At 44.6% G+C, this 20,473-nt stretch overlaps 1 protein-coding gene across 3 annotated transcripts in view; it reads left to right on the top strand.

Annotated features, from left to right (window-relative positions):
- Positions 1–3,355: 3,355 nt before the first annotated feature.
- Positions 3,356–20,473, top strand: part of DDX46 (DEAD-box helicase 46) — a 73,411-nt gene continuing 56,293 nt past the window's right edge. For all 3 annotated transcript variants that reach the window (XR_012414080.1, XM_015451900.4, XM_005557805.5), the window contains exons 1-4: positions 3,356–3,532; positions 8,155–8,343; positions 11,640–11,783; positions 17,847–17,943. Coding sequence is in view for 2 of the 3 variants with exons in the window: in XM_015451900.4 (XP_015307386.1) it covers positions 3,516–3,532; positions 8,155–8,343; positions 11,640–11,783; positions 17,847–17,943 (447 nt within the window). In the remaining variant the exon portion in view is untranslated. The remainder of the gene's footprint in view (positions 3,533–8,154; positions 8,344–11,639; positions 11,784–17,846; positions 17,944–20,473) is intronic.

The raw sequence follows: 20,473 nt of genomic DNA on the forward strand, positions 1-20,473 counted from the left end.
ACAAGAATTACTTGAACCTGGGAGAAGGTTGCAGTGAACCGAGATCACACTACTGCACTCCAGCCTGGGCAACAGAACAAGGCCCTGTCTCAAAAAAAAAATATATATATATAATATATTACTGCTAGCCAACATGAATATTATATAGTACTATAAATATTTAACTGTACATAGCACATACAAATACATAAGTACAACCAATATATATTTTATATAGTTAAAATATATATGTATATAAGAAATATTTAAGCCAGTTAGAATTGTCATGTTAATGTGTCCTCTTAAAGGGGAGTTGGATGTGGCTGGGCGTGGTGGCTCAAGCCTGTAATCCCAGCACTTTGGGAGGCCGAGACAGGCGGATCACAAGGTCAGGAGATCAAGACCATCCTGGCTAACATGGTGAAACCCCGTCTCTACTAAAAATACAAAAAACTAGCCGGGAGAGGTGGCGGACGCCTGTAGTCCCAGCTACTCGGGAGGCTGAGGCAGGAGAATGGTCTAAACCCGGGAGGCGGAGCTTGCAGTGAGCTGAGATCCGGCCACTGCACTCCAGCCTGGGCGACAGAGCGAGACTCCGTCTCAAAAAAAAAAAAAAAAAAAAGGGGAGTTGGAAATAAAGTATCTTGAAGAGAGCTCTGGCCTAAGTGTCAGATCTCTGGACTCTAGTTCTAGGTTAGATTCCAACAAACTTAGTGATCTAGGACTAAATATGTTTCCTGAGTCTCAGTTTTGTTACTTAAAATCAAGAAGTTTGAGTTTGTGATTTTAAAAATCTGTAACATTAATCCCGTGATTGTTTTTATTATTATTTTTTGAGACCGAGTCTCACTCTGTTGCACAGGCTGGAGTGCAATGGTGCGATCTTGGCTCAATGCAACCTCTGTCTCCCGGGTTCAAGTGATTCTCGTGCCTCAGCCTCCCAAGTAGCTGGGATTAGCATGCACCACCACACTCAGCTAATTTTTGTATTTTTAGTAGAGACAGGATTTCACCATGTTGGCCAGGCTGGTCTTGAACTCCTGCCTTCACGTGATCCACCCGCCTCAGCCTCCCAAAGTGCTAGGATAACAGTCATGAGCCACTGTGCCCGGCCCTAATCCTGTGATTCTAAACAATATTCAAATTGTGTTAATTTCAGAAATTAAGGACTTATTTCCATTCACTTCTGCATGGCCTCATGCAGTTCCATGGCTTCAAATACTGTGTATTATATATATATTCTATAAAATGTTGAGGACCCATATCTCTCCCACCTCTATTTGTAGCTGTTATTTCCTGGACGTCTAGTAGGCACCTCAAATATCACATGACTGAAACAAAATCAATGACTTTCTATTTCCTCCACCAAATCTGTTGCTCTCATACCTTTCTCATCTCCACAAATTCACCACAGTCCACAATAGCTCTTTTGAAAACCTGGCAGTCATCTTTTATTCCTTCCTTTCCCTCATAGCTCACATCCAGTTTACCTATTGGCGCTTTGAGAGCTGCTTCCAGAATACACCCAGAATCTGGTCATTTCTCAGTCTCCACTGTTTAAGCCACTGGTGGTTTCCTGTGTCTTTTAGGCTGAAATTCACATTCCCTACCTGCAGCCCACATCCAAACGATTTACAAGGGGATTCCTAACCCTCCTTGGTGTCCCTCCTGTCACTCATTAATTAGCTCAGGCCTTCTTACCTTTGGCATGGACTGCCAGACCCTCCGTCTCTATCCCTCTTCAATGTTTCTCACAGCTACCACAGGTGGGCAGCAAGCCATGGTGGAGGGGGGGCAGGGGGAGCATAAACTCATCTTGGAGTGTCACTTGTTGGTTTGCTTTTTTTTTTTTTAAATCAACTATGTTGAGGTAAAATTTACATACAATAAGTCATGTACAGTTAAAGGGTACAGTTCAGTGAATTTTTAAAAAATGTGCAAATCTATTCAATGACCACCAAAATCAAGATAACAGAACGTTTCCATCATCTTTAGGTGTAAGAAAGTAAAATAGTACAGAGGCAAGTAAAGTAAAAATGTGAGCCTTTCTCCAACTCCATTATAGCTTCCCGCAAAAACAACTCAACATTTCTGTGTGTGTTCTATGAGACTAGTCATTCACAATACATATACAGTTTTTGGTGCCGAAACTCTTGAATAATGTTCTCAATCTTGACTGTACTTCAGAATTACCTGGGAAGCTTAAAAATTCCTAATGCACAAGAAGCACTCCAGGCCAATTAAATCAGAACATAGGGGTGGAACCCAGGCTTCTATTTTATTTATTAATATTTTAGAGATGAGATTTCTCTCTGCTATCCAGGTTGGAGTGATCATAGCTCACTGCAGCCTCAAACTCCTGGGCTCCAGTAATCTTGCCTCAGCCTCCCCAGCTCAAATGATCCTCCCGCCTCAGCCTCCCCAGCTCAAATGATCCTCCCACCTCAGCCTCCCAAGTAGCTAGAACCACAGGCGTGCCAGCACACCTGGCTAATTATTTTGCTTATTTTCTGTAGAGGGTCTCACTAAGTTGCACAGGTTGGTCTTGAACTCCTGGGCTCAAGCCATCCTCCTGCCTCGGCCTCCCAAGGAGCTGGGACTATAGGCATGAGCCACCATGCGTGGCCCTTTTTTGTGTTTTTTATTTTATTTTAAGCTTCCCAGAGAGAGAATGTTGAGAACTAATCTTTCACCAAAGTATTTTTAGCTCTTTGTTCTCTGCTAGGTTAACACCTACTCGGTCTTCAAATCTCACCTCAAAGTTCACTTCCCCAGGAAACGTTTTTTCTGAATCCCTCTCCAATGGTGGACTCTCCTTGCCGTATTACATCAGCTTGTGTTTTTAGTCAAGTCTATCATTATTATTATTTTCTTTGCAGAGACGGTGGCTACGTTGCCCAGGTCTTGAATTCCTGGGCTCAAGCTATCCTCCCGCCTCAGCCTCCCAAAGTGCTGGGATTTCAGGCGTGAGCCACTGCGCTAGCTTAGTCATCTCTATTTCCCCCGCTAGACTGAGCTACCCAGGATCTAGCAGAAGCCTGGCATATGACAACACATAAATGAGAGAATGTACACATGAATAAAGAGCGTGTATGGAGAAAGTTGCCGCATTATGTAGCGCAAATTAAGGCAGACATCAGCCTGCCCAAGACGCCTCTTTGGCTCTGGCGCGAAACATCCTCCCGGGCCGGCAAGGCTGAGTCGCTACGCTCCATCGCACTAATCAGCCGGGCGCTGGGGCCGGGAAGTCGGGGCCAAGCCATCATCTTTCGAGGAGGCCGGCGCTGTGCGCCCTCCAGTCGAGCGGGGGCGCTGTGGAAGAGCGGCAGCTTCCGGTCGGCTTTTCTCTTCCTTCGGCTGCCGGCGCCAGCACGTCCTGTTTTCGTTGGCCGCGCTGGGATGGCCGCCGCCGGTGTAGCAGTGGCTAGTGCTTAGCGCGGATCTTTGCCGGGCGCTGAGGGCAGCGCAGTCTCCTTGTTTGTCCCGTTCGCCTGCGCGTGGTACTCAAGGGCACCAGCATTCCCGCGGTCGGCAGCATGGGTCGGGAGTCACGGTGAGGCAGAGCACCGAGCGGGCTAGCGGGCGAACGGCTTCTTGGGGTCGTGAGAAGAGGCGGGAGTTGAGGTGGCCGCCCGGCCAGGCCTGGCGCGGCCCCACGTGCGGCCAACGCTGCCCCGCGGGCATTGGAAGGGCTGGGGGACCTCGGCTGAGGGAATGGTTGTGCTTGGGCCAGCGACGGCTTCTCCTGGACTACTATCAGAAGGTTCGAAACCCTGGAGCGGGAACAACCCTCCAGGACGTTAGTGATTGGGCACCACATCCCGCCACTTCAAGGGAGCCTGCCCTGATTACTTCAGTTAGAAGTAATCCCAGTTGGATTGCTTATTACTTCGCATTTCCAACGTTTCCTCGACTCCCATCATTCTATATTTTAGTTCTTTGTGCGCTTATGGTCTTTTCCCAAGTTACATGAAAGTAGCTTGTGGGCAGACATTCTTACCGCATCGACAGCACTGTACACGACTAGGCTTTTACTGGGCTACGATAAATACTTGTTGCGTGGGCATTTACTTCGCAAATAGATTTCGTATTTCTTTGTTACCTGCTTTTCTGTCCTTTGAAGTTATGGACTGTGAGCTCTTATTAGAACTATGAGATCTCATCACAACTTTAGATTGTTGATAGATTGTTAGGAACCTTGAGAATTTTATGTTAAAAATGACTATTTGCTATGTATTTAGCAATGAGTGAGATATTTTATGTGTAGGAACAATGAAGGCTTTTGTTTTTAATGCTAACAGTTCTTTGTTGAGGTAAAATTAACAGTCAGGGAAATGGACAAAACGTAAGGGTAAAACTTGATGAAATTTAGCAAGTATGTAAACCGTGTAATCACCTGGATGAAGATAAAGAATATTTCTTTAACTACAGAAAATTCCTGTAACGGTGTTTTAAATCTCTTGAAGGCTGCCCAGCCCAGAAATCTGGAAGTGATATTTATTTGACTCGTTTTTTCTCTCTCACTACCCACAGCCTGTTAGTTTCTACATCCTTTCCCCATTCTGGCTGTCCCTGACTTAATTGAGGCCCTAATTGTTTATTGTCCAGACTACTACACCTGTTTTAAATTGATTATTCTCTGAATTGATTGTCTTCCTTTGTTGCTCTCCTAATTGTTAGATCCCTCACACTACAGCCAGAGTGCCACTTCTGAAGTAGAGATAAGAACATGTCATGCCCCTGACTTAGTCTCCATTGGTTCCTACTGCTTCCAAGATGAACTCTGTGACAGCCTTCAAGGCCCTTCACAAGAAGATGCATTCTAGCCCTTCAGCCTTCTCCTTTACCTCTCTGCTGTGCATGGCCTGTGCTCTAGGTTTGTTCAGGGAATCATGAAAGGCCCAGAGGTGGGAAGGCTCAGGGTGTTAGAGAAATAGCTAAAAAGCCCAATTTTTCTACAGATATAGGTTTCATGAAGGGTTTTTATCTTTTTTGAGAAGTAGGAGGTGGGTCCTGAATAGGACTTGGGTCCAGAAGGTGGGTGGATTGTAGATTTTGAAGATAGCAATTTGTTTGTGAACCTTTGAAGATTTTGAGTAAAAAGGGTGTAACAGAATCAGAATTCTCCTTAGCAGCAATGAGTAAGATTTAATGGAAAAGGGAATAGAAACAGAAAGACCAAGTCTTTAAGAATCTCCTAGTTAGATAAGTCTGATATAGAATAGTGATAGTTGGAACTCTGTGGAGGTGATATAATGTGAAGGGAATTACAGAGGTGAAATTGGTATTACTTGGTGTTTTTTTTTGTTTTTGAGACAGGGACTTGCTCTGTCGCCCAGGCTGGAGTGCATTGAAACAATCTTGGCTCACTGCAACCTATGTTTCCTAGGTTCAAGAGATCCTCCTACCTCAGCCTCCCGAGTAGCTGGAACTACAAGCGTGTGCCACCACACTGCTAATTTTTGTATTTTTTTGTAGAGACAGGGTTTCACCATGTTGCCCAGGCTGGTCTCAACTCCTGAGCTCAAGCTCTCTGCCCACCTCGGCCTCCCAAAGTGCTGGGATTATAGGCATGAGCCGCTGTGCTCAGCCATTTGGTGTTTTATTTATTGTATCGAATGAGAGCAAGAGAAAAATATTTACAACTAATGTTTTGAGCCTAGTGACCAGAAGTTGGTATGATTAATGGTTTGGGGAGGGAAGCGTAACAAGTTTGGGTTTCTACAAGTTGAACTTGAGGTGCTTGAAAGATAATTAGGTGCACTCATCTCCTAGTGATCTTATTTATATAGCTTTAAATAAATAGCCTTTGTACACTGATGGCTGTCCAGTTTATATTTCTAGAGAAACCTCTTCCTTGAACTCCAGGCTAATATTTCAACTACATACTATGTATCTCCACTTGGATACCTAATATTCTGATCCACCTTCTCCCTGGATCTATTTCTCCCTCAGCCTTCCCATCTTAGTAAATGGCAACTGAGTGATTTCTCTCTTGCTGTCACACTTGACATTTAATTCATCATTAAATCCCATCAGTGCTAGCTTCAGGATATCCAGATTTTGATACTTCTCAAAATCTTTCCACCTTCCATTTTGATCTATGCCATCACTATTTCGTGCCTGGATGATTGCTGTAGTGCTGGTGTTTGCTAATCCTACCTATTCTCCTTTTGTCCTTGCCTCCCTTTGTTCGGTTTGTTCTTCTCTCAGCAGCCAGAAAAAGACTTTAAAAACATTAGGCCAGGTGCAGTGGCTCATGCCTGTAATCCCAGCATTTTGGGATTACATTAAGTGGGAGGATTGCTTGAGCCCAGGAGTTCAAGACCATCCTGAGCAGCATAGCAAGACTCCATCTCTACAAAAAAAAAAAAAAAAAAAAAGGTGGGCATAGTGGCACACACTTTTATGCTTTTGGTGCCAGCTACTTGGGAGGCTGAGGTGGGAGGATGCTTGAGGCCGGGAGATTAAGACAATCCTGAGCAACATGGTGAGACACCATCTCTACAAAAAAAAAAAAAAAAAAAAGTGGGTGTGGTGGTGTGTGCCTTTAGTCTCAGCTACTCTGGAGGTTGAGGTGGAAGGATTGCTAGGGCCCAGGAGGTTGAAGTTATAGTGAGTGGCAATCGAGCCGCCGCATTCCAGCCTGGGTGACAGAGTGAGACCTTGTCTGTCACCCAGGCTGGAATGAAATAAATAAAATAAAAATGAAAAGAAATAAATAAAAATAAAAAGGCTGCATGCGGTGGCTCATGGCCTGTAATCCCAGCACTTTGGGAGGCTGAGGCGGGGGGATCACTTGAAGTCAGGAGTTCCAGACCAGCCTGACCAACGTGGTGAAACTGCCTCCTCTACTAAAAATACAAAATTGGCCAGTGTGGTGGTGTAGGCCTGTAATCCCAGCGGCTTGGGAGGCTGAGGCAGGAGGATCGTTTGAACCCGGGAGGCAGAGGTTGCAGTGAACTGAGATAGTGCCATTGCATTCCAGCCTGGGCATCAGAGTTTTTTAAAAATATAAAATAAAATAAAAAATAAAAATAATTAGCTGAGTGTGGTGACGCCTGCTTGTAGTTCCACCTTCTTGGGAGGCTGAAGTGGGAGGATTGCTTGAGCCCTGGAGGGTTGAAGTTGCAGTGAGCTGTAATCATACCACTTCACTCCATCCTGGTTAACAGAGTGGGGCCTGTTTCTAAAAATAAAAATAGGGCCGGGTGCGGTGGCTCACGCCTGTAATCCCAGCACTTTGGGAGGCCGAGACGGGCGGATCATGAGGTCAGGAGATCGAGACCATCCTGGCTAACACGGTGAAACCCCGTCTCTACTAAAAAATACAAAAAACTAGCCAGGCGAGGTGGCGGGTGCCTGTAGTCCCAGCTACTCGGGAGGCTGAGGCAGGAGAATGGCATGAACCCGGGAGGTGGAGCTTGCAGTGAGCTGAGATCCGGCCACTGCACTCCAGACTGGACGACAGAGCGAGACTCCGTCTCAAAAAAATAAAAAAATAAAAATAAAAACAAAAACATTAACAAGGTTGTGTCACTCCTCTGCTTAAAGTCTTCCAGTAGATTTTCATCTTGGTGTAAGAGACAGAGTCCTTCTATAATGGCCAGTAAGGCCTTCCAGGTTTGGCTTGCCTGCTGTTTTTCTGACCTCATCTTATGGCACACTCTGTTACTCTTTTAACACTAGCCGCAACTGGCATCCTTGCTGTTCCTTGAACGCACCAGTCAAGCTTCCTCTTTAGGGACTTTGCATTTGTTCCTTTTGCATGGAAAATTCCCTGTGTATGTACATGGCTCCTTTATTTCCTCCAAGCCTCTGTAACAAATGTCATATTTATATTGTATGTAAACCTATTTTATACAGTGTTTGTTTCTTCACTTGTCTGCCGTCTTTTCCTTTACCAGAATGTAAGCTGCCTGGAGCTCAAAGGCAGGAGCTTGGTTTGTTTTGTTCACTGTCCTTGCCTCTCTTTCAAGACAGATTTTCCATCTCTACGTGTGCCTGTGCTGAAGCAGAAGGGTTCATTTTTTTCCCTCATAATTTTAGAAAAATTCATAAAAAGTTCTGTGAGTGTTAAATTTGTCTGCTGAAATTATTTTTAGAAAAAATGTAATGAAATATAATAGAAGCTAACGGTGTTTGCTGACCTAAATCTTTGACTTACTGTTCTAGCCACTATCGAAAACGATCGGCATCACGGGGTCGCTCTGGAAGTCGGTCTAGAAGTCGCTCACCCTCAGACAAAAGAAGTAAACGTGGAGATGACAGGCGATCTAGAAGCAGAGATAGAGATAGGAGGAGAGAGAGGTCTCGTAGCAGGGATAAAAGAAGATCTCGGTCAAGGGACAGGAAGCGTCTGAGGTAAGACATTAATTAATTTCCGAAGGACTAGTGATAAATTGGGCCGTCTCAGCTATAGCAGGCTTCTTCAAAAGTGTGTTTTCAGCGCCCTTTTCTTTATCCCCAACTTGCTTGATTAGACCCAGAGGGCTGTGCCTACAAAGACTCTATCAAACAGTGTTTTATTTTATTATTTTTTACATCTTTTTTGAGACAGAGCCTCACTCTGTTGCCCAGACTGGAGTGCAGTGGTATGATCTCAGCTCACTGCAACCTCTACTTCCCGGGTTCCAGTAATTCTCATGCCTAAGCCTCCCAAGTAGCTGTGATTACCGATGTGCACCACCACGACTGGCTAATTTTTGTGTTTTTAGAAGAGACGGTGTTTTGCCATGTTGGCCAGGATGCTCTTGATCTCCTGGCCTCATGTGATCCTCCCACCTTGGCCTCCCAAAGTGCTGAGATTACATGTGTGAGCCACCGCGTCCAGCCATCAAACAGTATTTTTAGTTTGGAGACTTTAGGCTGTATTTCCTGTAACCCAAAGATATCCCTTGAAGCCCTCCGAGGGATGTACAAAATGAAGTAAAAAGTAAAGTACTAAGTTATATGCAAGGGGGTTCTATTCCAGTTCTGCTCCAGGAGAGCTGACCAAGGTGTTAATTTTGCTTTCCTTTTTTTTTTTTTTGGCCACCCTTGTGGAAATTTGTAAAATTTCCTTCCTCTCTCCCTCCTTCCCTCCCTCCCTTCCTCCATCCCTCTCGCCCTATCTCCTTCCCTTCCTCTCCCTCCCTCCTTCCCTTCCTCTCCCTCCCTCCTTTCTCCCTCTCCCTCTCTCTCTCTTTCTCTTCTTCCATTTGCTGAACAGTGTGTTTAGAGCAGCCTCTAAAGCAGACAGAAAAAGGAAACAAAGCAGACTCTCTCCAAGCCTCTTAAACTATTTTAATGAGCTGTCATAGATTTAAACTAAAGAGCACCTTAATCTTTATTTATTTATTTATTTATTTATTTTGAGACAGAGTTTCACTTTGTCACCCAGTCTGGAGTGCAGTGGCGCGATCTTGGCTCACTGCAACCTCTGCCTCCCCGGTTCAAGTGATTCTCGTGCCTCAGCCTCTTGAGTAGCTGGGATTATAGGCATGCTGCATGACGCCCAGATAATTTTTGTATTTTTAATAGTGGCAAAGTTGGCCAAGCATGGTGGCTTACGTCTGTAATCTCAGCCCTTTGGGAGGCTGAGGTGGGTGAATCACAAGGTCAGGAGTTTGAGACCAGCCTGGCCAACATGGTGAAACCCCGTCTCTACTGAAAAAAAAAAAAAAAAGAGTTAGCCGGGTGTGGTGGTGCATGCCTGTAATCCCAGCTACTTGGGGAGGCTGAGGCAGGAGAATCACTTGAACCCCGTGGGGGTGGAGTTGCGGTGAGCAGAGATCGTGCCATTCATTGCACTCTAACCTGGGCAACAAAAGCAAAATTCTGTCTCAAAAGAAAAAAAAAAAATTAGCCGGCATGTTGGTGCATACCTGTATTCCCAGCCGCTCGGGAGACTGAGGCAGGATACTTGCTTGAACCCGGGAAGCAGAGGTGCAGTGAGCCAAGATGGTGCCACCGTACTCCAGCCTGGGCGACAGATCAGGACTCCATCTCGTAACAGAAAAATAGAAAGTAATCTTCTGTACACACCACACCCAGCCAATTAAAAACAGCTTTTCATAGAGATGGGGGTCTTAACTGTGTTGCTAGTGGCCTCCCAAAAGGTTGGGACTACAGGTATGAGATACCATACCTTGCCCAGTTTCTCATTAAAATAGGAAAGGAAGACAAGGTTGTGTTGTGAGTGGATCACAGAAAGAATTTAACTTCATCCTTTTCAGACATTGGAGTACATTGGTATTACATAGGATTCAAGGAAAAAATTCTCACGTGACAATGTGGGTAGTGCTAACTATTTCATTTTCACATTTTGTGGTCCTAGGACAATTTCACACAATTCAAGTACTTAAGTGAAAATGGTTATTTTAACATTTGGTCTTTGACTTTTTGGTGTGAAAGTAGAATCATAAGATTTTAGAGCAGGCCGGGCGCGGTGGCTTAAGCCTGTAATCCCAGCACTTTGGGAGGCTGAGACGGGCGGATCACGAGGTCGGGAGATCGAGACCATCCTGGTTAACACGGTGAAACCCCATCTCTACTAAAAAATACAAAAAACTAGCCGGGCGAGGTGGCGGGCGCCTGTAGTCCCAGCTACTCGGGAGGCTGAGGCAGGAGAATGGCGTGAACCCGGGAGGCGGAGCTTGCAGTGAGCTGAGATCCGGCCACTGCACTCCAGCCTGGGTGACAGAGCGAGACTCCGTCTCAAAAAAAAAAAAAAAAAGATTTTAGAGCAAGAAGGATTTCAAAGATGTCAGGTGAAGTCTCCATATTTTATAGATGATGAAACTGAGACCCAGAAAGTTGGAGATCTGACCTGTATCATGTCATTAGTTACCAGGAGTAGCAGGATAGAAATTCTTGCCTCTTCATCTTCAGATCAGTGATCTTTTAGTAGCCCCATTATGCTCATCCTTATACTTAGGTTTAGGCTATCTGAAACTAGATATTCTATCTTAGACCATCAATTTTAAATCGATGTTAATTACAGATTTATTATGTTTTTTCACAAACATCTTTATGAAATTAGTATTCTCTGGCCTGGCATGGTGGCTCATGCCTGTAATCCCAGCACTTGGGGAGGCTGAGGCAGGCAGATCACCTGATGGGAGTTCGAGACCAGCCTGACCAACATAGAGAAAGCCCATCTCTAAAAATACAAAATTGGCTGGACATGGTGGCACATGCCTGTAATCCCAGCTACTCAGGAGGCTGAGGCAGGAGAATCGCTTTAACCCAGGAGACAGAGGTTGTGGCGAGCCGAGATCGTGCCATTGCACTCCAGCCTGGGCAACAAGAGTGAAACTCTGTCTCCAAAAAAAAAAAAAAAATTAGCCTGGCATTGTGGTGCAGATCTGTAATCCCAGCTACTGGGGAGACTGAGGCAGGAGAATCACTTGAACCTGGAAGGCAGAGGTTGCAGTGAGCTGCAATTGTGCCACTGCACTCCAGCCTGGGTGACAGAACTGAGACATTGTCTAAAAAAAAAAAAAAATTAGTATTCTCATTTCTTTCATTGAGCACTTGTAAGACCTGGCTTTACTTCATTGAGATCTCTGCCTTTAATGATGGTAGTAATTAAGATTCTTTCAATGTGGGACAGAATCCTGATTTGAAATAGTAACTCCATTTGGTCATAGAATAAATGAAAAGTGTTCCCCTTTCAGACGTTCCAGAAGTAGAGAGAGAGACAGAAGCCGAGAGCGAAGAAGATCTCGAAGTAGAGACAGGAGACGCTCAAGGAGTAGAAGCCGGGGCCGGCGATCCCGATCCTCCAGTCCTGGCAATAAAAGCAAGAAAATTGAGAATAGGTAATGTTATCATTGGGCTCCATCTATAATGCATATTGGGGACTGCTTCCCTTCTCTGCGCCTTTCTTTTTTTTCCTTTAAATTTATTTTTGTAGAGAATTAACTGTATTTGGCTCCTACCATGAACTATTGGCAATGTTTTATTTTAATCGGTTATAATGTTTGTAATTCAGCTGGAAAATACTAGATTCTGTCAGTTTTAACAGTCAATACATTGTATTCTTATTTAATACATACTATTGATCGGAAATGTATTTTACAGACATCTTTGTAGAAACTCTGTCATTTTCTTTTCAGACAAGGTCTCACTCTGTTGCCCAGGCTGGAGTGAAGTGGCAAGAACATAGCTCACTAACCTCAAACTTGTAGACTCAAGCGATCCTCTCACCTAGGCCTCCAAAAGTCCTGGGATTATAGGTGTGAGCCACTCTGCCCATTCTGGAAGTTCTATTTCAGTTAAAAACAAAATATAAATTCAGAAAAAGTGAGCAAAATATAAACATACAGTTTATTAGGATTGGGCGCGGTGGCTCATGCCTGTAATCCCAGCACTTGGGGAGGTCGAGGCAGGCAGATCACAAGATCAGGAGGTCGAGACCAGCCTGGCCAACATGGTAAAACCCCATCTCTACTAAAAATACAAAAATCAGCTGGGCATGGTGGCACGTGCCTGTAATCCCAGCTACTTGGGAGGCTGAGGTGGGAGAAATGCTTGAACCAGGAGGCGGAGGTTTCAGTGAGCTGAGATGATGGCACCATTGCACTCCAGCTCTGGGCAACAGAGTGAGACTCTGTCTCAGAAAAAAAAAAAAAACAAAAAAACATGTAGTTTATTAAGTAATTATAAAACAAATATCATATGCCCACCATCAAAGTCAAGAAATAAAACATTGTCAGTATCCCGTAAGTCCTCCATTTATCTTCTCTGACCTAACTCTCTACCTGCTAGGTGAAACCACTGCTGATTTTTGTGCTAGTAATTTTCTTCATTTCCTTATAGTTTTACAACTACGTTTGCATCTGGAAAAAAAATTTAGATTTATGTTTTCTTTTTATCTTTACATGAATGGAGTCATGTGTTCATATGTGTCTTTGCTCAACATTGTTTGAGATTCACATGTTACAGCAGTAGTTCATTTTCGTTGCTGAGTAGTATTCTGTGGTATAAATATCCCATAATTTATCCATTCTGCTGAAAATGGATGTTTGTTTTAACCTTTGGGCTATTAGCTTTTGTGTGTGTATCTCTTGGTATATATGCACATAACTTTTTCCTAGTGTGCATTTCTAGAAGTGAAAGTGCTTGGTTGTAGAATAAACATAGCTTTATTTTTAGTAGTTAATCTCAAATTGCTTTTCAAAGAGTTTGTACTAATGATACTTGTACTATCAGTGGGTGAGAATGCTGTTATTCCATGCCCTTTTCAGTATTTGGAATTGTCAGTCCTTTAAATTTTTGCCAACTGGACAGATGTGTAATAATAATATTGTTATTGTTTCAGTTTGCATTTCTGTGATTAATAATGAAGTTGAAGTTGAATACTTTTTTTTTTTGGAGACAGAGTCTCACTCTGTCGCCCAGGCTAGAGTGCAGAGGCACAATCTCAGTTCACTGCAAGCTCTGCCTGTGGGGTTCAAGCAATTTTCCTGCCTCAGCCTCCCAAGTAGCTGGGATTGCAGGTTCCTGCCACCATGCCAAGCTAATTTTTGTATTTTTAGTGGAGATAGGATTTTGGCATGTTTGCCGAACTGATCTGGAACTCCTGACCTCAAGTGATCTGCCCACCTCGGCCTCCCAAAGTGCTGGGATTACAGGCGTGAGCCACCGCGCCCAGCCAAGACTTGTCTTAAGTTACAGAAATTAGGCTGGGTGCGGTGGCTCACGCCTGTAATCTCAGCACTTTGGGAGGCCGAGGTGGGCGGATCACCTGAGGTCGGGAGTTCGTGACCAGCCTGACCAATGTGGAGAAACCCCATTTCTACTAAAAATACAAAATTAGCTGGGCGTGGTGATATGCCTGTAATCCCAGCTACTCAGGAGACTAAGGCAGGAGAATAGCTTGAAACCAGGAGGTGGAGGTTGCAGTGAGCCAAGATCGTGCCATTGCACTCCAGCCTGCGCAACAAGAGTGAAACTCCTTCTCAAAAAAAAAAAAAAAAACCAAAAAATTACAGAAATTAAGACAATGTGCAATTTGTGTAGCAGTGGACAAACAGATTAGTGAACCATGTAAAGAGCCCAGAAACACATCCATACACATGGTAATTTGATTAGGTGACAGAGGTGGTGCTGTAATAAGTGGAGAAATTTTTTTTTTTTTTTTTTTTTTTTTTGTGAGACAAAGTCTCATTCTGTTGCCCAGGCTGGAATGTAATGGTGCAATCTCGGCTCACTGCAACCTCCGCCTTGTGGGTTCAAGCAATTCTCCTGCCTCAGCCTCCTGAGTAGCTGGGACTTACAGGCGTGTGCCAACATGCCCAGCTAATTTTTTTTATTTTTTAGTAGAGATGGGGTTTCACTGTGTTAGCCAGAATGGTCTCGATCTCCTGACCTTATGATCCACCCGCCTCGGCCTTCCAAAGTGCTAGGATTACAGGCGTGAGCCACCAAGCCTGGCCAGAAAATTTAAAAAATTTTTCTAGGGATATCTAGTATCCTTTTATGAAATAAGACTGCCTACCGTATTTTGTGAACAAAAAGCAATTCCAAGCAAAGACCAAATTAGATGGCAAAATTCTAAACCTTTTAAAAGTTTGTACTAGAGAGTATCTTCTTCACCTCTAGGTATCTTACATCAAATCTGGAAGGATTTCTAAACTACTTTAAAAAGCACCAGTTATAGGCCGGGCGCGGTGGCTCACACCTGTAATCCCAGCACTTTGGGAGGCCGAGGCGGGCGGATCACAAGGTCAGGAGATCGAGACCACGGTGAAACCCCGTCTCTACTAAAAATACAAAAAACTAGCCGGGCGCGGTTGTGGGCGCCTGTAGTCCCAGCTACTCGGGAGGCTGAGGCAGGAGAATGGCGTGAACCCGGGAGGTGGAGCTTGCAGTGAGCCGAGATCGCGCCACTGCACTCCAGCCTGGGCGACAGAGCGAGACTCCGTCTCAAAAAAAAAAAAAAAAAAAAAGCACCAGTTATAAAGGAGAAAAAAGATGGACTAATTTGATTACATTAAAATTAAGAAATTTTATTCGTTTTGAGATGCCGTAAGTTGGGGTGCATAAACAAATTGGGTTTATTCCAAGGATGGCAGGTTATTTTAACATTAGAAAATCATTAGAAGGCCAGGTGAAGTGGCTCACGCCTGTAATCCCAGCACTTTGGGAGGCCGAGGCGGGTGGATCACAAGGTCAGGAGTTTGAGACCAGCCTGACCAACATGGTGAAACCTCATCTTTACTAAAAATAAAAAATTATTTATTTTTTAATTTATAGTAAAATAAAAAAATTATTTTACTAAAAATAAAAAATTAGCCAGGTGTGGGATCACAGGTGGCGCACACCTGTGATCCCAGCTACTCGGGAGGCTGAGGCAGGAGAATCGCTTGAAACCGGGAGGCAGAGATTTCAGTGAGCCGAGATTGTGCCACTGCACTCCAGGCTGGCCGACAGAGAGAGACTCCGTCTCAAGCCCCCAAAAATCATTAGAACATGAGAACATTCAAAATGCGTGTCCCTTGGGATTTTAAATGTTATTACATATAAATTATCTTGCAGAATATAGGTCTGTTTCTTCATTTATCACATTTTAACTATCCTACCTAAATTTTGTTGTTTGTATATAGTATGTTCAAGTATTTAGTAATGTTTCCCATTTGTGTCATGGGATTAATCATGGAATTAATTTTTTTCATTATATTTTCTTTCTTTTTTTTTTTTGAGATGGAGTCTTGCTCATCGCCCCAGGCTGGCATGCAGTGGCACGATCTTGGCTCACTGCAAGCTCCGCCTCCCAGGTTCACGCCATTTTCCTGCCTCAGCCTCTCGAGTAGCTGGGACTACAGGCGCCCACCACCACGCCTGGCTAATTTTTTGTATTTTTAGCAGAGATGGGGTTTCACCATGTTAGCCAGGATGGTCTCCATAGCCTGACCTTGTGGTCCGCCCACCTTGGCCTCCCAAAGTGCTGGGATTACAGGTGTGAGCCACCGTGCCCGGCCCATTATATTTTCAAGTTTGTTTTTTTTTTTTTTTTTGAAACAGAGTGTCGCTCTGTCGCCCAGGCTGGAGTGCAGTGGTGCGATCTCGGCTCACTGCAAATGCCACCTCCTGGGTTCATGCCATTCTTCTGCTTCAGCCTCCTGAGTTGCTGGGACTGCAGGCACCCGCCACAACGCCCAGCTAATTTTTTTTTTTTTTTTTTTTTTTGAGATGGAGTCTCGCCCTGTCGCCCAGGCTGGAGTGCAGTGGCCGGATCTCAGCTCACTGCAACCTCCGCCTTCCAGGTTCAAGCAATTCTCCTGCCTTGGCCTCCCACCCCCAAATAGCTGGGATTACAGGCTCCTTTCACCAAGCCTGGCTAATTTTTGTATTTTTAGTAGAGACAGGGTTTCACCATGTTGGTCAGACTGGTCTAGAACTCCTGACCTCATGTGATCCACCTGCCTGGACCTCCCAAAGGGCTGGGATTACAGGCGTGAGCCACCGCGCCCTGCCGAGATGGGGTTTCACCATGTTGACCAGGATGGTTTCAATCTCCTGACCTCGTGATCTGCCTGCCTCAGCCTCTCAAAGTGCTGGGATTACGGGCGTGAGCCACTGTGCCTGGCCTCCAGGTGTTTATTAATGGAATATGAAAACACAGTAGACTCTTAGAAGTTTATTTCTTACCTAAATAGTGGAATAGAAATCTAGTAAGTGTACTTATGTATTTTTTGTTTTAATTTAATGGAGATGACGTCTCACTATATTATCCTGGCTGGTCTCGAACTCCTGGGCTCAAATGATCTTCCTGCCTTGGCCTCCCAAAATGCTGAGATTACAGGCATGAGCCACTATGTCTGACCTATGTCTTTTTTTTTTTTTTTTTTTGAAGAGACAGGGTCTCACTTTGTCACCCAAGCTGGAGTGCAGTGATGGGATCATAACTAACTGCAGCCTCGAACTACTGGGCTCAAGTAATCGTCTTGTCTCTGCCTCCTCAGTAGGTAGGGCTGCAGGTGCACACCACTATACCGAGCTAATTCTTAGAATTTTTTGGAAAGATTGCATCTTGTTATGTTGCCCTGGCTGATCTCTTTAACTCCTGTTTTCAATTGATCCTCCTGCCTTGGCCTCCCAAAGCATTGGGAATGTAAGTGTGAGCTACCTCACCCCACCTGTAAAAGTATTTTAAGGCCGGGCAAGGTGGCTCATGCCTATAATCCCAGGCATGAGGAATATTAATATTATAATATTCCTCTAATACTAGAGGCTGAGGCGGGCAGATCACCTGAGGTTAGAAGTTCAAGACCAGCCTGGCCAACATGGTGAAAACCTGTCTCTACTGGAAATACAAAAAAACCTGTCTCTACTAGAAATACAAGGCTGGGCGCAGTGACTCACGCCTGTAATCCCATCACTTTGGGAGGCCGAGACGGGCGGATCACGAGGTCAGGAGATCAAGACCATCCTGGCTAACACGGTGAAACCCCGTCTCTACTAAAAATACAAAAAAACTAGCCCGGTGTAGTGGTGGGCGCCTGTAGTCCCAGCTACTCGGCAGGCTGAGGCAGGGGAATGGCGTGAAGCCGGGAGGCGGAGCTTGCAGTGAGCCAAGATCACGCCACCGCACTCCAGCCTGGGCGACTGAGCAAGACTCTGTCTCAAAAAAAAAAAAAACAACACAAAAATTGTGAGTGTGGTGGCTTGCACCTGTAATCTCAGCTGTTTGAGAGTCTGTGACAGGAGAATCGCTTGAGTCCGAGAGGTGGAGGTTGCAGAGCCGAGATCACGCCATTGCACTCCATTCCAGGCGACTGAGTGAGACACTGTCTCAAAAAGAAAAAAAGTATTTAATAATGAATGTTTCTAAGCACAAATGAATGATATTTCTCTTGTCTCTTTTATTTTTTTGGTAGATCTAGGTCCAAAGAGAAAACTGATGGTGGGGAAAGCTCTAAAGAGAAGAAAAAAGACAAAGATGACAAGGAGGATGAAAAAGAAAAAGATGCTGGCGTATGTTTATTAATTTAAAAATAATTGTATATCATACTTGTTTCTTTCTCTTTTTTTTGAGGTAAGAGTCTCGCTGTGTTGCCCAGGCTGGAGTGCTGCAGTGGCACATTCTCGGCTCACTACAACCTCCGCCTCCTGAGTTCAAGCGATTCTCCTGCCTCAGCCTCCCAAGTAGTTGGGACTACAGGCATGCATCAAACTTGTTTCTGTGGGCTGGGTGCAGTGGCTCATGCCTGTAATCCCAGCATTTTGGGAGGGCAAGGTGGGCGGATCATGAGGTCAGGAGAGCAAAACCATCCTGGCTAACAGGGTGAAATCCTGTCTTTACTAAAAATACAAAAAAAAAAAATTAGCCGGACGTGGTAGCAGGCGCCTGTAGTCCCAGCTACTTGGGAGGCTGAGGCAGGAGAATGGCGTGAACCCGGGAAGCGGAGCTTGCAGTGAGCTGAGATTGGGCCACTACAGCCCGGGCGACAGAGCAAGACTCCGTCTCAAAAACAAAAACAAACTTGTTTCTATGACGACAAATTTTTTCTTTTTAATGCTGTAAGCTTTATTTTAAAATAACCAGTTGTGAAAGATAAAAAGGAAGATTAAATAATATTTACCCCTGTGGGAAAATTTTCTGAAAGAAGTTGCACATCTATACACATTATCTCTTTTTACATAAAAATGTGGTCTTACCATATGAACATTATCAGTTGCCTTCCAAAAAATTTGTATAAATTTAGACTTAAGGCTGGGCACGGTGGCTCATGCCTGTAATCTCACCACGTTGGGAGGCCAATTCAGGTGGATCACCTGAGGTGAGGAGTTCTAGACCAGCCTGACCAATATGGTAAAACCCCATCACTACTAAAAATACAAAAATTAGCCAGACGTGGTGGCACGTGCCTGTAATCCCTGCTACTTGGGAGACTGAGGCAGGAGAATCACTTGAACCTGGGAGGTAGAGGTTGCATGAGCCAAAATCGCACTATTGCACTCCAGCCTGGGCAACAAGAGTGAAACTCTGTCTCAAAAAAAGCTTGAAGGCCGGGCGTGGTGGCTCATACCTGTAATCCCAGCACTTTGGGAGGCCAGGGTGGGTAGATCACGAGGTCAAGAGATTGAGACCATCTTGGCCACCGTGGTGAAACCTTGTCTCTACTAAAAATACAAAGATTAGCTGGTTGTGGATGCGCGTGCCTGTAATCCCAGCTACTCGGGAGGCTGCGGCAGAAGAATGTCTTGAACCCAGGACTTGGAGATTGCAATTAGCCAAGATCCAGCCAGTGCACTCCAGCCTGGTGACAGCGAGACTGTCTGAAAAAAAAAATTTAGACTTAGGAATTTAGACATGAGGCCAGGTGCTGTGGCTCATACCTGTAATCCCAGGAATTTGGGAGGCCGAGGCAGGCAGATCACTTGAGGTCAGGAGTTCAAGACCAGCCTGCCAATACAGTGAGACTCTGTTGCTACTAAAAATACAAAATTAGCCAGGCGTGGTGGCATGTGCCTGTAATCCCAGTTTCTCGGGAGCTTGAACCTGGGAGGCGGAGATTTCAGTGAGCTGAGTTCATGCCACTGCACTCCAGCCTGGGTGACAGCAAGACTGTCTCAAAAAAAAAAAAACCCCAGAACCAAAAAACCAAAAAAAAGAATTTAGACGTGAATACATTTGTTTCTGTACATCCTTGCCCCCATGGGAATTTCAAAGTTTAATATTTCCAATCTGTTAGGAAGTGATTGATATTCCTTATATTCAGCTGCATATCTTAAATGAGTGAATATTTAAATGCTGTGAATATAATATGTATTTATAATTTAATAAGAATGTATTTTCTAAATTTTTTTTTTTTTTTTTTTTTTGAGACAGAGTTTTGCTCTTGTTTCCCAGACTGGAGTGCAATGGCGCGATCTAGGCTCACCGCAACCTCCACCTCCTGGGTTCAAGCTATTCTCCTGCCTTAGCCTCCCGAGTAGCTGGAATTACAGGCATGTGCCACCATGCCTGGCTAATTTTGTATTTTTAGTAGAGACGGGGTTTCTCCATGTTGGTCAGGCTGGTCTCAAACTCCCGACCTCAGGTGTTCCACCTGCCTCGGCCTCCCAAAGTGCTGAGATTACAGGTGTGAGCCACCGCATCTGGCCATTTTCTCAAGTTTATTAACCATTTTCACGTTTATTTGAATGGCATATTCGTATCTTTTGCCGATTTTGTTTTTATTTATTTATTTATTTGTTATTTTTTTGAGATGGAGTCTTGCTCTGTCACCCAGGCTAGAGTGCAGTGGTGTGATCTCGGCTCACTGCAACCTCTGCCTCCTTTGTTCAAGCAATTCCCCTGCCTCAGCCTCCCGAGTAGCTGGGATTACAGGCGCATGCCACCATGCCCAGCTATTTTTTTTTTGTATTTTTTGTAGAGATGGAATTTCCCCATGTTGGCCAGACTGGTCTCGAACTCCTGCCTTCAGGCAATCTGCCCGCCTCTGCCTCCCAAAGTGCTGGGATTACAAGCATGAGCCTGGCCTATTCATTTTTTTTGAGA

This window comes from Macaca fascicularis, chromosome 6, assembly GCF_037993035.2.
Source record: "Macaca fascicularis isolate 582-1 chromosome 6, T2T-MFA8v1.1".
Taxonomy (NCBI): domain Eukaryota; kingdom Metazoa; phylum Chordata; class Mammalia; order Primates; family Cercopithecidae; genus Macaca; species Macaca fascicularis.